Genomic DNA, 20193 nt, shown 5'->3' on the forward strand with positions numbered 1-20193 from the left:
GGTTATAAGCATGTATTTCAAGTTTTGCAAAATCAGATCAAAAGTGTGACCTCTAGAGTGTCCACAAGCTAAAAACGTGATTTTTCGTACAATCAGGGGGTCATAATCCATGAAGTTATGGTCCGATACATGCCAATATTGAAAGGAATCAAGATCTCTGGGAGATAGACTAATATTTTAAGTTTCCTCAAAATTGGATAAAAATTGTGATCTGTCGAGTGTCCACAAAAAAATTGTTGATGGAGAGACATCTGGGCGTACAGGGGCGACGGCATCATACGTCCACATGAAAATGTAGGCGTATAAAAATAGATAAAGTAGAGACAATATGCTGAAAATTGTTCTACTCTGAACCGATATATTGGCAATTGAACTTTAGTCTTAGCATTGATCATTATAACTAAGGTCGGTACGATAAAAAAGTATTGATTATCCATTTTGATGTTAAATCATCCATCACAAAATGTCTTCAAATCCTGTAAATACCGCAGGCTAGCAATGGCATAGAGAATTGATTATGGTCTGGATACGTTAATTAATGTATAATTAATAATGTAGATAGCATTTCTGGCCTAAAAAAGACCCGCAATAGGCAGATTTAGCTCTTGCATAATGTATGTTTAACGTTTCAACTGACAATACAAAATAAACAAACGTTTCCCCAAATGAATACCTTATCATCATGCGTCAAGCAAACCATACTCTTTTCAAATGACTTTCTATACATATCAGTACCTAGTCAATAAGTGCTCAAAGGTTGATGATTATTTATGGCAATACACTATATAGAGAATTAAATGTCTAATAAATAATAATGATTCCACATAAAATATCTGACGGCATTATTATTTATTTTAATTCTTGCAAGAAAGAAACCTGTATTTATGTCTGTTACAAGTGAATGGTGAGAGCTTTTATTTACTGAAACATTCATGCTATCTATACCCATATGTACGCTCCATTAAGACATATACCCATTATGGCTTCAAGTTGCCTTACTTTTCAACATAATTCCAAAACTATTGACAGTTCTAGTTTCATGGTTCAATACATTATATGTTGTAAACAAACCTATAATAATGCTCTAGTAACTTCCTGATTTTGTAAGCACTGACAATCAGGAGGTATGAACAAGTAAATAAAGACATTTGAACAGATTCTCAAATATCATTAGCAACCATTCTTCAATTTAACTCAATTTTTTCTCCAGAACCATTGAATAATTTGGGATATATATATATATATATATTATACATACATGCAAAATGAAGATAATATCCAAGCCTCTGTATTTGATTACAACCATAATCAATATTCCTACATATAAACTTTCAGAATACAGAAAACCAATATGTCTAATCTGAAATATGTACTCAGGGTAGAGTTTGGCACATTTCTGTCCATGCAAAATTCTCCTTCTTTAAATGAATTACAATTAAACATTGACGCATTTTGAAAAATATAACAAAATTCCCTTTTAGGGCCAATATTGGATACAGCCCCCATCCCCCAACACCCAAAAAGCTAAACAACCGTCAAAAGGCATCCAATACACTTAATTAGAGATTACAGTTCTAGAAATTAATGTTTTACTAATATAATAAGATGATTATCATTTAAGTACCATCAGGCGAAAAAAATAGTCAGTCGCAAAATAAATGCAGTCGGTCCCAAAATAAGTACAGTCGATCTCAAAATAAGTGCTCACTGAATTAACGAGGTAAACAAACAATGCCAAAATAGAAGGAAAAATCCCAAATATATATTTGCGTCAATTGGTGCACCTAAATTGCATATGTCAGGCTGCTCACGCAAACCTTTAGTATAAAATAACCTTGTCAACTTATCATGTTTGAGAAAATGTTTTACCCTTATTTTGTTGTATGTTGGTCTAAGAAAAAAATTCACCAAAGGGAGAAAAATAGTCTGTCTCAAAGTGCAGTCACTGCAGTCAGTTTCAAAATTATGCATCGGCGACTAAATGAATTAATTGGGTAAACAAACAATGCCAGAATAGAAGGTAAAAATCTGAAATACTTAATTTATCAATTTGCGTAAATCTGTGCACCTAAATTACATACGTCACACAACACAATAGTATAAAATAACCTTGCCAACTTGTCATGTTTGAATAAATGTTTTTCACTCTTATTCTGTTGGTCTAAAAAAAATAGTCGGAAGTCGGTCTCAAAATAGGTGCTCACTGCAGTCGGTCTCAGATTAAATGGATTAATGAGGTAAACCAACAAAGCAAAAATAGAAGGGAAAAATTTTGTGTGAATCCGTGCACCTAAATGGCAACGGTATAGTATAAAATAACCTAGTCAGCTTGTCATGTTAGAAAAAAAAAATTTCCCTGTCATGAGTATGTCTAAGAAATTGAGAGAGCTTGTTACGAAGATTTTGATAATTCAAAATATATTCCTGATTGTCATACGAATAATATTAGTCGAGCAGTTAGTAAGAAGTTATCAGAAGCATTGTTTGTTTCAGAAATACGTAAAAAAAACTTTAAATCATTAAATGTTAAGAGTTTAAGACGAGAGAGAGAGAGAGAGAGAGAGAGAGAAATGGGGTTTAACGTCCACTCAACACAAACTAGGTCATTTTGGGACTAACATATGTTTTTTTTATTTTATTTACATAATTCGCTTGCGTGTAGGGGTCTTTAGCAGTGGGAGGAAACCGGAGGACCCGGAGAAAACCCACGAGGTTGGAGTTTAAGACGATCTATAGAACTTAAGAATTTTACTTGTTGCATATTTAATCCCAGTAGAAATTAAAACGTATTTTCTGACCATCAGAATTCTGTAAAATCTTTGCCCCAAGAGACCAAGTAAGCGCCCCCTGTGAGACAATGTCCCCTTAGGCCCAGTCCCAGTTCCAGAAAAATTAAAAACTCAGTTACATAATCTAAAAAAAATTTCGCGCCTATGCCGCAAAATTCCATTATATCATCATTCTTCAACTCTTCAGTCTTATACAGTGAATTGCCCAGTAGTAGTACCACTAGTGAGTGGGTGTTGGAGTGACATACTGTAGAATTGTTATTTCCACTATCACGAAATGATATGAAATGAAATGGGGTTTAACGTCCTACTGTTCTGCTCCTACTGGGCTAATGAAGATGTCCACTCTCACAAAATAGGCGAAATTCACAGACAGGCCTCAAGAATTTGGTCAGACTAAAATTTTCAGGCCTAGTCCCCAAAAATTAAAAGATCAGTTACATATCTAAAATTTTTTCGCGCCTGCGGCACTAGATGACCTGGCGTCTGGTACGTTCGGGCATTTTTATGCGCGAACTCTTAGGTTTTTTTTACTGGCATGCGCACAGGTACTATTTCTTTTTCTTTTAACAAGTACCCAAATCGGGGATTTCGTGCGGAGGTAGTTCGGAGGTAAACAGTCTGTGAAGTACAACACTTGCCACTGTACCTGTGTATCGCTAATTATAAACCGAATGTGTGAAGACAGTTCATACATATCACTCAAAATTTTTTCAGTACAAACTCAGTTGATTCACGCTCGATTTGCTACTAAACAAACCCATCGGTTTATTTTCTCAACAGTGTGACCCGAAGTGACCGCGGATTTATTGACCTTGTATGAACTTATCCATAGCTATATCCTTACACCGAGAGAAATTATCTAGTCTCGGTGAAAAGAACCATTGTCATCTGGTAGAAAATTACTTTTGTATTTTTGGGAACGGAAAACAGTGTTTTTAGAAGCAAACTAACCTGCCGCACATGAGGAAGTCATTATACTAATAATAAAAGGTGAGACCTCTTTTTGCGGCGCAGGCTTATCACTGAGTAGTAAACCGTCCACAAACAATAATATAGGAAGCTTAGTGACGAGTGTAGTAAGTAGGCTATAGACTATAGGTTTGAGTCAAGATTACTCGCTTTCAGTTTACTCTGTTTTTGCGATAACCAATTATGTGAGAAATACCATACTGACATTCGGTTTTTAAAAGTTGTACGCGAACTAAATGCGTTTGTTAGATACTGACAGAGCAGCCCCGAGTCGAACAATCGCCGCCCGAGCTGTCTTCGTCAGCTAGTTTCACAATATCGTGCAATAGGTTTATTAATGTGATTTTTAGGTTTAACCCCGCAAACAATGCCAAAATAGTGTTTTCACTGCTTACAGAAAACTGAAATTTAAAAAAAAATTTTTTTATGAGGGTGACCCTCCCACACACTCCCTATCGAGCTGCCGCTCGGTCTGCGCAGCCTCATGCCTGGCACATACTGTCAACATTGTATATTTTTCCGTTTCCGCCCTTCCCCCCCACAATATATATTTCACGGCTACGTTGCGACGGTACCAGCATACCCAGTTGTTGACACCCATTACATCACTCCTGTCTAACAAATCATAAAGCTGTGGTGTTACGGTGGCGGCATAGTATTTCACCGTAACACCACAGCCACTCTAACCATTCATAATACATCTAACTATTCCTTTACAGCACTTCACTCCCTACACATTTCCCCTCATCCTACTTTCCCAAACGTCAACAACACATCTCATACATCCAGTTCGCTGATTAACCCTTGTACCACGTCTACTGGATTCCTTTATTCTTCCACTCCTCTGTAGCCTTATACTGTCTCAATGCTATCAATTCACAGTATACTGAACTGCCCAATTAGTAGTACTATTGGTGTGTGGGTCGTGGGGGCTCAGAGTGTACAAATGCTCTATCAACTCTTCCAAAATGGGCGGAATTGACAGAGGCAGATCTCAAGATTCTATCGCATTGATTCCTATTTCTGGTTTTCTAGTTCAGAAGAATTTGCTCCCAGCAATGACCTCAAATACCAGGATATTGATTCTCTTTTTTAAAAATTTTCTCAGGTTGCTCAGTGTTATAGCCACTGCCCCTAAGATTCATATAAATTTAATAACAAAATCAATAACACCCATCATATTATATGACATGAACTTTATGTCAACTTAAATAAAACTACTTTCCGATGAGATAAAGATCGGCAAACAACTATATAGGCAATACGACCAATGTTCTACCGGGGCTCTTGGTGTTATAGCCAGTATTTTGTTCACATTCATTGTGGGGTGGAATAGTGGATGGCGCCCTTGAATTGGAACCGCCCCCACCCCCAACCCCTATTCCCAGCTTCTAGATCCGCTAATGGCCCGTAGAAAACTTGCACCTGTGGTGCTCAGCTCCTGACTGCGTCACTCCGGAGTCATATTAGGGGCATGTGCATCAGTCGGTCACATTTTTGCTAAACACCCCCCCCTCCCAAACAAAATCTTTATGTACACCCCTGAGTACCATTGTCACCTTTCCCCTAAATTAGTGATGGTCCGATAATCGGTTTCAACATTTGTAATTAGCCGATAAGTGGCCAATTGGTAGATACTCTGTCATTTTGCCGACAATGGAGTCGGCAATATCTGTTCAAAAGATATTGGTAAATACCTTTCTTGTCTGACACTCGGTACCTTTATTCTAGTTGCTGTCCGTGTGGTTATCTAGACATAATACAAGACTCTCATTCAGTCCGTAAAAAAGGAAAGAATAAGCACTGCAAAATCCTTATTTATTTTTTAAAACTTATTCACGCATTGTTTGTGAGTTCAGGTAGACATGTGTTTTTTAAAAATACCATTTCTGCGAATGTGCAAACAGGTCGAACACAGTCAAGGTTTTGAAGTACCTGGTAATGAAACTCTACACTAAGTTTCATCACTCTCCATCAGTTCGAATAAAAAGTAATCTTGTCCCAAAATATCAACCAATGAAATTGGAAATCAGACAATGTTAATCATTGAACACAGTCAAGACATTCACCTAATGAACATCTACACCAAGTTAAAACACTGTTACCCCAATAGAACCAAAGCTATCATGTTTTAAAGTCTCGACCAATCAAATTGCTTATCTCTGCTTAGCTTTAATGGAAAATGTGCATGATCGAACTCTGTCAAGGCATTTACCTAATGGACATTAGAAGGAGAGAGTTATTGTGTCCGAAAAAGTGTGACGGACAGACAGACAGACTGAATTTATTAGTCCCCTGCTTTCTTCAAAAGGCAAGGGACAATATATGATCCTTATTAATCAATTGCTCACTTATCTTTTTGCAAAGCATCGAGCCAGCAAATTGTTTATCATCACTACTTAGCTAAGTAGAAAATGCTCACAATCGAATTCAAATATCATTTATTTACCTATATGTTCTGTACTGATGATCAAACCTGAATAGAATGTTGGAATTATAAATGTCAATGAGTTTTCCTTTTTATAAGAAAATAATCATGTATTCAACACAAGTTAAAAATTTGCTTGTTAAACCCCCACCTTCAACTTGTTGTAACTGTCAAATACTAAATCAATATATACTTTGTAACATTAATTAAATGCCAGTCTACATACAACAAGTGCTTTAGAATATTGTTGGTAATAGTATTCAAAGATTGCATGCTGATAAAGATTAATCTTCTTTGAAGTGAATGACAATGTGCTTATTCAATGGTTCCTTGTCCTTTTGTCAAGGATTTTTTTTTATAACTCAATTGATTGTAGCACATGGCATTTAAAAATTCGTAAAAATCATTTTAAAAAAACAAAACAAAAATCATCTAATTTGTAGTTGTGTCTAGTTTAAAGTCGACTAATTAATTTTGATAACAAGTGTCCAATTTACAAGTATTTAATTTACTGACCACTGTTTGAAATTAATCATTATACATCAATAATCAATTGGGCATTTGGGTTGTTTATTTTTTTAACAGTGATCGAGAAATTAAACGTTTGTAAATTTGACACTCATTATCAAAATTGAATGGTCAGCTTTAAACTGGATACATGTACAAATCAGACGATTTTTGGTGATTTTAAACGATTTTTACTAATTTTTAAACATAGATTTGACATTGAATGAATGTGAAAGAAATTAGTGCTAAATACACAAGATTAAATGATATCCAAATGTTAGCTGTTGTGTAAGATACCAATTCAAACAATATTACCGAATACACAAACACTAATAGGGGTGTGTATCATTAAATGGTCATGGTAATTAACATCTTAGTGACTAAATAAACATTATGTTATATAAAGTGGTGATGTAGAAAACCGCCATATGCCATTTGCACTATAAAACTATACATAGTTTCATCACTCTCCATCAGTTAGAATCAAAGTTATCTTGTCCCAAAGCATCGACCAATGAAATTACTTTAGCTTTAGCGATAAATGTTAATCATTGAACTTGGTCAAGACATTCAACTAATGAACATCTGCACCATACAAATGCCAGTTCTGAAGATGATCCATTCAGAATGGTGCCCAGTATACGATAAACACAAAAATTGGGCATGGCTCTGCCCCTGGAGTTGGGAAATGCACCCAAAATCAATAGTTGCAGTTCTTAGGCTATAAGGAATACTTATATCAAGTTCCAAGACGATCCATTAAAAATTGTGGCTTGTAGGCAACACACAGACACACAAAGACAAAATGGGTGTAGCTCAGCCCCTGGGGGTCGGGTATTCATTTACCAAAAACAATAGGGATTATCCTTAGGGTATAAAGAATAGGTATGCAATGTTTCAAAAGGATCTGTAAAAAATTGTTGCCTTAGGGTATAAGCAATAAGTATTAAAAGTTTTCAAGATGATCCATTAAGAATTGCAGCCTGTAGACAACACACAAACAGAAAATGGGTGTGGCTCTGCCCATAGGGGTTGGGCATGCACTAAAAAGAATAGTGGGGGGGGGGGAGAGATGCTTTGGGTACAAGTATAGAAAGTTCTGAGATGATCCGTTAAGAAATGCGTCCTGTATATGACAAATAACAAATAAAAAATATGGGCGTGACTCATGCACCAAAAACCAATAGGGATCAAGACAATCCATTAAGTATTGCGTCCTGAAGGCAACCCACTTGAATGTGGACGTATAAAAATACGCATAATCGACCTCTGTCAAGGCATTCACCTAATAGACACCTACACCAAGTTTGAACATTCTACCTCAATTAGAATGAGAATTATTGTGTTCCAAAGTACCGACCAATCAGATTGAAGTCTACACTTTGCCTAAGCAGAAAATACTCATCATTAAACTTTGTTAATGTATTGATGTAATAAAACTATACACGAAGTTTCACCACTTTGACTCAATTAGAATCAAAATTATGGAGCTCAAAAGTCTCAACCAATCAAATTGCATAGTGCTCTAATTACCCTTAGCAGAAAATGGTCATTATCAAACTTAGTCAAGGTATTGATGCAATAAACTATACACCAAGTATCATCAATCTAAGTTAATTAGAACTAAATTTATCATGTCCCAAAGCCAATCAAATTGCTTATCCCTGTTTAGCCTTAGCAGAAAATGCTCATCTTCTAACTCTGTCAAGGCATTCAACTAATGAACGCCTACACTAAGTTGGACCATTCTACCTCAATTAGAAGGTGAGTTATTGTGTTCCAAAGCAGAAATGCTTATTATCCAACTTCAACTTGATCAAGGTATTGATGTAATCAAACCCTACACTAAGTTTCATCACTATTACTTACTTCGAACTAAAGTTATCATGTCCCAAGCATCAACCAATCAAATTGCTTAAGGCTCTTTGCACAGTAAAGGTACAAAACATAGCAGTCAACTTGAACATGTTGTAAATAAAAATATATGTATAATATCTGTTATGTTTTTGTTCCTTAAGACAATATTATAAAATACCCAAATGAAAATTACATATTATTTTTTCTCAACAAAGTTTGAAACCCTCATAATTTGGATGGAGCCAAACTCCTGAAAAATTGTACCTACTGGATAAGGCTTCGGATTTCTCAAAAAACTTTAGTGTATGTTTTAGTTGTCTGGATAAAATTGTTCTATAATGATTAAGTGCTGAAATAGGACAACACCACGGTATCTAGGGACCGTTTTCTCATATTTTTTCCCATTTTCCATTTGAGATAACAATGCAACACGCAACATTTTGTAGTGTTAAGTGTTGATGTTTTACAATAAGTTGACTCACATTGGTCAAATTTGGTAGAAATGGGAATAAAGTATGTCTTACAGTACACCGATCTATTCTGTATTTAGGACCCATTTTCATGTTATTTTTGCTGTGACAAAACATATAATACATTCCAGCTGCAAACACATAATGTTGACTTTGGATCAAATTTTTCGTAACTACTCAGAAGGAATATTTTTTTCGCGAAAATATAAGCGAATAAGATTTGTCATTGAGGAGAATAAAGAGAACAAAAAGCGACATCTGTATATCTATCAATTCCTCATGTTTTCAAATTCAGTCCGTTTCGTTACTTTTGAAAAATAGTACCGATCAATTTTCAAAGCTGGCGCATCTGTTCAGAATATTAGCATCAATTCCTGGTCTGTCTAAATCGAGGTTCAGAGGGTGTGCCTGCTATTTCTTGCTATATCATGTTTACACATCTAATCTACATGGAATTTGTTGCCATTTCAATCATTAGAATTTTTGATAATGGTATTTTTTATCCATCACATTTTTGATAATATTATTTTCCATCCAGTTATTGATAACATTACATTACTATATTTCCATTTAATGAAACATTATCAATAGAAAACAAAAAACAGCATTTATTTTGTTGAAAGCTTGACAACAGATTATTTTGTTATTTGTTTGTTTAATACATAATTCACAGACTGATTAAAAATTATTGTAAATAAGTCATCAGTGGGGCTGATAACCCCTCACCGCCCCCCCCCCCCCCAAAAAAAATAATAAATAAACAGATGACACATTAATGAATTGCACATTTATCTTTTTCAAATGTATCAAGTCGAGACATTCGCCGAATGAACATCCATATCTCAATCAAAAGCAGAATTGTTATGTTCCAAAGTCTTGACCAATCAAGTTGCTTATCGCTACTTGGCCTAAGCAGAAAATTTTCATCATCGAACTCAGTCAATGTATTGATATAATGAATCTATACTCAGAATTTCATCGCTCTCACCCAATTAGAATCAAAGTTATCATGTTCCAAAGACTCAACCAATCTAATTGCTCATCTCTGCTTAGCCTTAGTGCAAAATGCACATGAACAAACTATGTCAAGGCATCCATGAAATAAGACACCTACACCAATTTTGAACATCTACTTCAATTAGAAGGGGATTTATTGTGTTCCGAAGTCAATCATATTGAAGTCTCTACTTTACTTAAGCAAAAAATGCTCAGCATCTAACCTTTTTAAGGTATTGATGCAATATAACTATACATGAAGTTTCACCACTCTCACTCAATTAGAATTAAAGTTATCGAGCTCCAAAATCTCTCCAATCAAATTGCTTATCGCTTTGCTTACCCTGAACCGAAAATGCTCTCATAATCAAACTTAGTCAAGGTATTGCTGTGATGAAACGATCACTCTCACTTAATTAGAACCAATGTTATTGTGTCCCAAAGCATCAACCAATCAAATTGCTTGTCTCTGCTCCTGCTCAGCAGAAAATGCTGATCTTTGATCTCCATCAAGGCATTCACCCAATCAACGCCTACATCAAGTTTGAACATTCTACCCCAATTCGAAGGAGAGTTATTGTGTTCCAAAGTATCGACCAATCAAATTGATTATCGCACGGCTTACCCTGAGCAGAAAATGCTCATTATCGAACTTTGTCAAGGGATTGCTGTAATGAAACTATACACCAAATTTCATCAATCTAACTTAATTAGAACTAAAGTTATCGTGTCCCAAAAGCATCAACCAATCAAATTGAATATCTCTGTTTACCCTCAGCTGAAAATGCTCATCTTCGAACTCCATCAAGACATTGACCTAATTAACACCTACATCAAGTTTAGGCATTCTAGCTGAATTAGAGTTATTGTGTCCCAAAAAGTGTGACAGATAGACAGAAAAACGGACCCATTTAGATGAGAACAAGCCAACAGTGAGACTGATGTCCCCCGACGAAATTGCAAAATAAATAGATGACGCATATTAATTAATCACACATTTATTTTTTTCACTAAGTTTCATCACTCTCTATCAGATAGAATCAAGATTATCTTGTCCCAAACCATCGACAAATGAAATCGATTAGCTCTGCTTAGCTTCAGCTCGAAATGTTAATTATTGAACTCAGTCAAGCTCAAGACATTCACCTAATCTACATATACATCAAGTTTAAACATTCACCTAATAGACACCTATGCCAAGTTTGAACATTCTACCTGAATTAGAAGGAGAGTTATTGTGTTCCAAAGTTTCGACCAATCAAATTGCTTATCACTCTGCTTACCCTCAGCAAAAAATGTTCATTATCGAACTTAGTTAAGGTATTCATATAATAAATCTATATACCAAGTGTCCTCACTTTCACTTAATTAGAACCAAAGTTATCGTGTCCCAAAGCATCAAACAATCAAACTGCTTATCTCTGCTTACCCTAAGCAGAAAATTCCCATCTTCAAACTCCATCAAGGCATTCACCTAATTGACACCTACGCCGAGTGTGAACATTCTAACTCAATTAAAATGAGAGTTATTGTGTTCCAAAGTCTCGACCAATCAAATTGCTTATCACTCTGCTTACCCTAAGCAGGAAATGCTCATTGTCGAACTTAGTCAAGGTATTGACCTAATAAACACCTACACCAAGTTTGAACATTCTAGCTCAATTATAAAGAGAGTTATTGTGTTCCAAAGTCTCGGCCAATCAAATTGCTTATCGCTCTGCTTACCCTAAGCAGAAAATGTTCATTGTCAAACTTAGTCAAGGTATTGATGTAATAAAACTATACACCAAGTTTCATCACTCTCACTTAAATAGAATAAAGTTATCGTGTCACAAAGCATCAACCAATCATATTGCTTATCTCTGCTTACCCTAAGCAGAAAATGTTCATCTTCAAACTCCATCAAGGCATTGACCTAATAAACACCTACACCAAGTTTGAACATTCTAGCTCAATTAGAACTTGAGTTATTGTGTTCCAAAGTCTCGGCCAATCAAATTGCTTATCGCTCTGCTTACCCTGAGCAGAAAATGCTCATTATCAAACTTAGTCAAGGTATTAATGTAATGAAACTATACACCAAGTTTCATCACTCTGACTTAATTAGAACTAAAGTTATGGTGTCCCAAAGCATCAACCAATCAAATTGCTTATCTCTGCTTACCCTAAGCCGAAAATGCTCATCTTCGAACTCCATCAAGGCATTGACCTAATAAACACCTACACCAAGTTTGAACATTCTAGCTCAATTAGAAGGAGAGTTATTGTGTCCCAAAAAGTGTGACGGACGGACGGACACAGACAGACAGACAGACAGACAGACCCATTTTAATAGTCCCCTGCTTTCTTCGAAAGGCGGGGGACAAAAAATAATTAAATCAAGAAAATAATTTTTATAGAGATACAGTTGTTACTTTCCATTGAGTTATATGCCAATTGATAATTCATCTATAATTTTAAAATGAACTGGAATAAACAGTCTATTCAAAGTTATTATAAAGTGGAAATGATATACTATTACCTTAAAAGATAGGCTGCCAAGCAATGAAATATACGCCCACAGCAGCTAAATCGTCTAAAGGGTTTGTCGCATATATTCTTTTGAAGGTAATTAGGGTAATTTACAAGACAATTTAATACAGATTAGATTATAATTTTCGTTTGAGGGTACACAAGGTTCTACAAACTGAAACAAGGGCCTTTTAACTCTAGAAGTAATTTACAGAAATTGTTGAAATTCGAGATGCTTTTTTGTTTTACTAATTTAAATAATGCATATAAATTTCATACAGATCATATAATAACTTTTGTCATTCCAACATTCACAAGGTTCAACAAAGCCATAACTCTAGAAGTAATTGATGGAAATTGTTGAAATTCCATAGGCTTCTTTGTTTCACTTATTTAAATGACGCATTTACATTTCATACAGGTCAGAGGATAATTTTGATCATTCGAGTATTAACAAAGTTCAAGAAAGAGAATTAAAGGTCATAACCCTAGAAGTAATTATTGGGAATTAGTGAAATTAAATAGGATTCTTCATCTCACTGATGTAAACAACAAATATCAATTTTAAAACAATCCGATGATAAATGTAGTCTGTAGAGTGTTCACAAGAAATTGTGGATGACGGACGGACGAACATACGGGGATGACAGCAATATATGACCACATTTTCACGTGGGTGTATAAGAAGACAACACACACATTTCTAAAGATCAAATGGTCATTATTTATGATACAATATCTGTGGTTCTTTTTTGCTATCTCTGGGTACTGTTATGTAAACATTCAAATGAAGGAGCAAATCAAAATAGATAATTGGCATATTATTACATTTGCTTTTATCTCCTGGTGGAAGAAATATGTCCTATTACTGGGCAAAGAGCCTTATCTCTGCTTACCATAAGCAGGAAATGCTCAGTTAGGAGAGTTATTGTGTCTCAAAAAGTGTGACGGACAGATGGATCCATTTTAATAGTCCCCTGCCTTTCAAATGGTAACATGAATTAACCTCATTAGGGTATACAGCAGGGCTTCCACTTCAAAATTTCCACTGCCGGTCATTTTTGATAACGCACGAAAACTTTTCAAAGTAAATTCATATTTCATGTTTTTTATTCATGGTAGGGTATTGTGAATTCATGTGTCTATACCACTTTGTCACCATGGGGTGCACAAAAAAAAATATATTTGTCTTAAAAATGAAATATTAGTAAGGCTTATGATAATTATTTAATAATTAAATATTCCGTTTTGGCTACTTAAATAACGAAATAGTTGAATTGGCCGGAGAAAAACTATTTCAGTAGCTCACACGTAATTAACACGTGCTCTATAGAAAACACACTGACCTGGATAATTTTGAGTTGTAATACAATAACTTTGAAATGAAGATAAATATATAATTATCCATGGCATATATCTCAAATTTCTTTTGATTTTAGACCATCTCTTATGGAATTACGGGCCGCAGAATTGTGACGTAAATCCTAATAATGTATAACTAAATGACTAACGGATAACTAACTTCACGGCTAGCGACACTAGCGCCCCCTAGAATATGGTCGTGTATAAGAGTAACCGTATATACACGACATTTCTTCTACACGTGGAATTATCAATATTGCTGCACAATAGAACTGGAATACGTATTTTTCTTAATTGTTCGGTAAGCAAGTTAACTAATCTCTAGATTTTATTTCAACAATTTCCACAAGGCCGTAATACCGCTATAAACATTTTTAAATGCATTTTTCATCCCAACACGTACGTTGTTGAGGACTTACGTAATTTCTATGCTTTTTTTATTTTATATGACAGTTGGTTGGATTCGAAGAGCAATACTTCATATCAATTGCCCTTTTTCGAAGATCATAATAACCTTGTTTACATTGTGCCTGACCGTAATAGCGGTAAATGGCTTTGTTGTTGAAAATTGTTATGACACGTTTGCAAATACGTGAATGATTAACAATGGGCCCCTTCATGCCGTTGATTAGATTCCCACTTATCAATTAACATTTATTGTTCTACTACCAGACACTCATCATTAATTATCAACACAACACTCAGTATAATCTGTTGACGACTATATATACAACTCTATAACACCAATCACGAGATTGGCTTCTAGACGATGCGTGCATTCTTGTATAGTTACACAGTGAAGGTCGATCGTAGCCATGTTTGAAATTGTTTTGTTTTTTTTAAAAAAAGACCCTCTTTCCGGGGTGCAAAATGACTGTTAGGAACGGTCATTTTACATAGCCGTAGGTCTCGACCTGCATATACGGCCGACGTGGAACCCATGGTATACAGTTAATACTGGTAAATCAAGCAGCTCATTGTTTTTTCTGGTTTGTTAATGACTGTTAAAATGTGCTTTTTTCATGAAGTCTGAAGGGAAACTGGGGTATAATTTCCTATATTTCAGCACCAGTAAAATTAAAATGAAGACAAAGCTTTTTTCATGATTTCTAAAAGCTATGACATCACTGTTAGAAATCTGTCTTCTTTTATTGGCCTTATAATCAATACATTTTATACAGTACAAGAAACAAATAAAAAGACTTTGGGTGGCTGAATAACACTGGGATTAAAAACAACAATACAATTAGACAAGAGAATCCACATTTCTCTGTTATAACCAGGGCTTTCACTTCCAAATTCTCACTGCCGGTCATTTTTGATAATGCACGAAAACTTTGCAAAGTAAATTCATATTTCATGTTTTTTATTCATGGTGGTATTGTGAATGTACGTGTCTATACCACTTTGTCAGCATCGGGTACACAAAAAATTATATATTGGACTTAAAAATGAAATATTAGTAAGGCTTATGATAGTTATTTATTAATTAAATATTCCCTTTTGGCTACTTAAATAACAATCTGATTAAAATACAGATCTGTATTTCGTTTTGTTTTTTTATACTTTCGATGGCCTACACTACATGAAGACCTGACCGGTTGTTGCAATAGGTCACGTCAGAGGTAATACGAGCGGCTTTTGACCCCATGACGTCAGACATTTGATTAACCAATCAGCATTGATGCTAATAATGAATAACTAAATAACTAACGGATAACGTTGTGTATAAGAGTTACCATATATACACAACGTTTCTGTAACACGTGGAATTATTAATATTGCTACACAATAGCACTGGAATACGTAATTTTCTTTATTTTTCGGTAAGCAAGGCCGTAATACCACTATACAAAAATTATAATGCATTTTTCTCCAAACACGTAATTTCTATGCTATTTTTATTTTATATGAAAATTGATTCGATTCGAAGAGCAGTACTTAATATCAATTGCCCTTTTTTTGCAGATGATAATCTCGTTTACATCGTGCGTGACTGTAAAAGCGGTAAACAGCTTTGTTCTAGAAAATTCTTATGACACGTGGACAATACTTGATCGACTAAGAATGGACCGCTTCACGCCATTGACAAGATTCCCACATATTATGAATTAACTTTTATTGACACTCATCATTAATTATCAACACAACACTCAGTATAATCTGTTTACAACTATGTATACAATATAACACCAATCATGAAATTATGTGGCTTCTATACGTGCGCATTATTCTGGACTGGCCATACAACTTTATAGTTACATAGTGGAGGTCGATTATAGCCATGTTTGAAAATTGGGTTTTGAAAAAAAGGCTATTTTTTCCCGGCGTACAAAATCACCGATGGGTCAGATCTAATTACGGTCATTTTCCATAGCCCTCGGTCCCGACCGGCATATACGGCCGACGTGGAACCCATGGTTATAACAGATGCATCTGCCCCTGGGTGGGGTTTGTTTGTTGTATTCTGGACTCAAAATTAAATCAGTGCCTAACCTATTGTCAGGCAAATTTAGAACTGTTATTTCCAAGCCTGGACATAAGCTTACTTTTACCATTGTCCTGTGTAAAAGTTTTTCTGGATGAAAATTAGTAATTCGGTTCAATAATATACAAACTTTTCCTAAGTAGCCTTATAATATATCGCGGATGGCCCTCTTATCTAATCCTCCGTGTCTGGATCAACAGACTGCAGATGAAGATCTAATGATTTGAGGGTGAGTATTAGTATTTGCATTAACATTTGTAATAAAACACCTACTGGTATTGGATATGGTCCACTGTAATTGACGTAGTTCTCTTTTAACAGGTGCAGAGTCCCATCCCATACTATCACTGATTTCAACTACAGGAAAATCTATGGAGTTGGATGTAGCAAAAAATTCTCCTTCAATCTTTTTCTTGGCAATTGCTACAGCTAAAGGAGGGCACTGAAGTGATAAGATAATTTTTTCAATAAGACTCTACCTACCACAAATTATGCCATTTTGACAACTCATTTTAAAACCATGTCCAATTTTGCATTGCGTAAAACATGGTTATCTACCAACTTCTTGAATCTTATAAACCTACACATTTCTCAAATACAGTGATTGAAAAATTTAATTCATAAATTGGTTGATGCCAAAATAATGTTCATTAGTAAGTGATGTTCAGAGATACAATAGATAGGCATTGTTCAAAAATATTGAAAGGACATATTCAACAATTAGTTAAATTAAAAGCTGTCGACTGTTGATAAATTATCCTAGCTAACATAGACTTATCACCACTTTACATCTGCTCCTGGCATTTCTTTTGTTTACTTAAATCCAGCACATGTTTAATTATGATCTCTCTCAACACATTTTCTATTCTCAAAAGAAAACTGCACTGAAACGGTAAACCAAAGCCTTATGAAACTAATTATACTAATTGAACACATTAAAAAAGATTAAGTTATATGATCCTGCTACAGAAAGTGTACTTAAATGTTGCCATATTAAAAGAAATATCTCACCTTTTTGGAAATTGCTTGTAACTGTGTGGGTCCGCCATAACACTGTATTTTACAATTGGTGTATACTGGGGATAAAATGTCCACCCATTTTAGAGGATGAAGTTCTAGATAACACAATAATGTGTATATTCCTATAATAAAATGCAATAAAAATTAATATTTGAACTACTGTTTATAAAATAAGCTTTACAATGAATAGACCAATCATCTATAATAGACCAAAAGGTACATAGCTCTTTTCTTTGGAACCTTAAAAGAGCCGAAAAATGGTAGAAATAAAGTACATATTTAAGTAATATGAATTTTACATTAAATTTCTTAACATTTTTATTGTAAGTTTTAATCAGTTATCTTCTGTGACATATGTCAGCAGTTGAACTTGAATGGCAGTCCTTTGTGATTGATTAGTACAGTCTACACATTTTATGTATTTTTTATTTTTTGGATCGACCATTTTTAATTGAAATCTAATTTGTAACAATAATTCTGAATAGTATGGTTAATATTGAATTTTAATTATGGCTGGGCTTTATTGTCAGAACTTATGCTTGTAACTATGATATTGAGGGTGTATGGCACCAGACTAATTAATATGGATGCAGTGGCGGCGCCAGCCGTTGGTGGTTGGAGGGGCAAAACTGGGGCAAAGTTCAAGGTTAAGGGGACAAAGGCACGAGCATCAACTAGAGGAAGGGAGGTCTCCTCCAAACAATTTTGAAAAACAGGCTGCCGGAAATGCAGCCTGGCAGTATTTCAGGCACTGATCATTGAGGTAAAGTGTCAAACTAACGGACTTGCGAACCGCGAGAAATCCCAATCACAAGCGCCAAATGGGAGACCTTCCCCAGAAAATTTTGAAAAACAGACTGCGGGAAATGCTGTCTTGACAGTATTCAGTCAGGCACCTCAACAAAGTCCCAATGTGAGCACCAAAGTAGCGAGTCCTTGTTGGGGTATTGGGGACCTCCCCAAGAAAATTTTGAAAAATACACTGTCGGAAATGCTGTCTGACAGTATTCAGGCACCAATTGTAGAGATAAATAGAGCTGATCAGATGCAGTCTGTCGCCTCATCACTAGTCTTTCCGACCCCAGAAATGGCATCGAGAGTTGATTACCGGTAAAGTCTTTTCATGTTAATAAATGTCTAATTAATAGTTTATATAACATTTCAGGCCCAAAAAAAGACCTGCAATAGGCAGATTTACGAGGGGAAGTCAATAAGTTCATAGAAGTGGATATAAAACAGAAGCCAATGGTTGTGATATTGATTTTATTTTTCAATATAATCTCCCTGCACCTCGATGCACTTTGCCCATTTGTCTTTGAGACTGTCTATTCCCTTGCGGTAGAAGTTTTCTGACTGGCCCCTCTGCCACGCCTCAGTAGCTGCCTTGTACCACGCAAGTGTGATTTCAAATTGTGAAATGGTTAGAAGTCGTTTGTGGCCACCATATCTGGACTGTAGTGGGGATGATTAAGTTGTTCAAAGCCACATTTTTGAAGTGCAGCCTGTGCAATACGACTCTTGTGCACTGGAGCATTGTCATGAAGAAGCACAACTCCAGCAGTCAACATGCCGCGCCTCTTCTTCTTGATCACGCTCTCAATTACTTCAACAAGTCAGCATAGTAGGCTCCTGTTATTGTAGTTTTAGGTGGTTTATAGTCTATAAGTATTACGCCTCTTGAATCCCAGAAAATGGTCGCCATGATCTTGCCAGCAGAAGGCTGAGTTCTGAACTTCTTGGGTGCAAGAGAGTGCTTATGCTTCCATTGCATGGATTTTAGAACTTTCCATGATTACAGGAGGGTACCTGTGTTCAACAGGCTGTAAATCTCAAGTAAATGATAGGGAAGGATTGTTTATGTCTGTAAACTGTCGTCAGATGGCCTATCTCAGGGGTGTACCAATACTTACTTCTATGAACTTATTGACTTCCCCTCGTAGCTCTTGCATAATGCATGTTTAAAGGGCCAATCTTGATTATATTTTCGAGAATAAAACTGCTTAAAACTTTATAAAAATAATGTGTAGGTGTAGGTACAGCACTTGGGCCATGCACTGTATAGACCTCCAATCGATTATCAGGTCACCCAACGAAAAAATGACTCAAAATCTTAAAAGGGTTACGTGTTCAGATAAGCAGTTTTGAGACAAGTTAAATAGTAAATACACTATTCATCTGTATTTTAGCGCTTAAATTTTATATGTACACAGACTTTTATTTTTGAGGCTATTCAATTTGGGATGGTCCCTTTAAGTTTTATAACCAGCGGCTGCCAGGCAAGATACACCTACAATTTGCAAGAGATGGATAGAGAACAAGATAAAAAATACGATTTTTTGTACAATCAAGGGCCATAATTCAGGAAGTTACGATCCAATAAGTGCCAATATCGACAGGAACCAAGATCTTTGGGTTGTAAAGATATATTTCAAGTTTCATCAAAATCAACTCAAAATTGTGGCCTCTCGAGGGTCCACAACTTTGATATACCATATATTTACACTATTAGTGTATGACTACGAGGGGCAGCCATTTTGTCCGGCAGTTTTGTTCCCGTTTTCACGACATTGGAACTGAGCTGTCAATAGGGTGTAAAGGTGATATATTCAAATGTTTTTTTTAAATTGGATAAAAATTGTGACCTCTAGATCTAGAGGGACCACAAGCTAAAAACGAGATTTTACGTACAATCAAGGGCCATAATTCAGGAAGTTATGATCCAATAAGCATGAATATCGACAGGAACCAAGATCTTTGGGTTATAATCTTTGAATGGCATTTAGCGATTGAACA

At 35.5% G+C, this 20193-nt stretch overlaps 1 protein-coding gene across 1 annotated transcript in view; it reads right to left on the minus strand.

The window, feature by feature from the left end:
* The window catches only part of LOC126814972 (ATP-dependent DNA helicase Q4), a 176836-nt gene that overhangs the window by 17763 nt on the left and 138880 nt on the right, over positions 1 to 20193 (minus strand). The window contains exons 19-20 of the mRNA XM_050540461.2: positions 17392 to 17522; positions 16654 to 16822 (exon numbers count right to left, since the gene is read on the minus strand). Coding sequence (XP_050396418.1) covers positions 16654 to 16822; positions 17392 to 17522 — 300 coding nt within the window. The remainder of the gene's footprint in view (positions 1 to 16653; positions 16823 to 17391; positions 17523 to 20193) is intronic.

Source organism: Patella vulgata, chromosome 3 (assembly GCF_932274485.2).
Source record: "Patella vulgata chromosome 3, xgPatVulg1.2, whole genome shotgun sequence".
Lineage (NCBI taxonomy): Eukaryota > Metazoa > Mollusca > Gastropoda > Patellidae > Patella > Patella vulgata.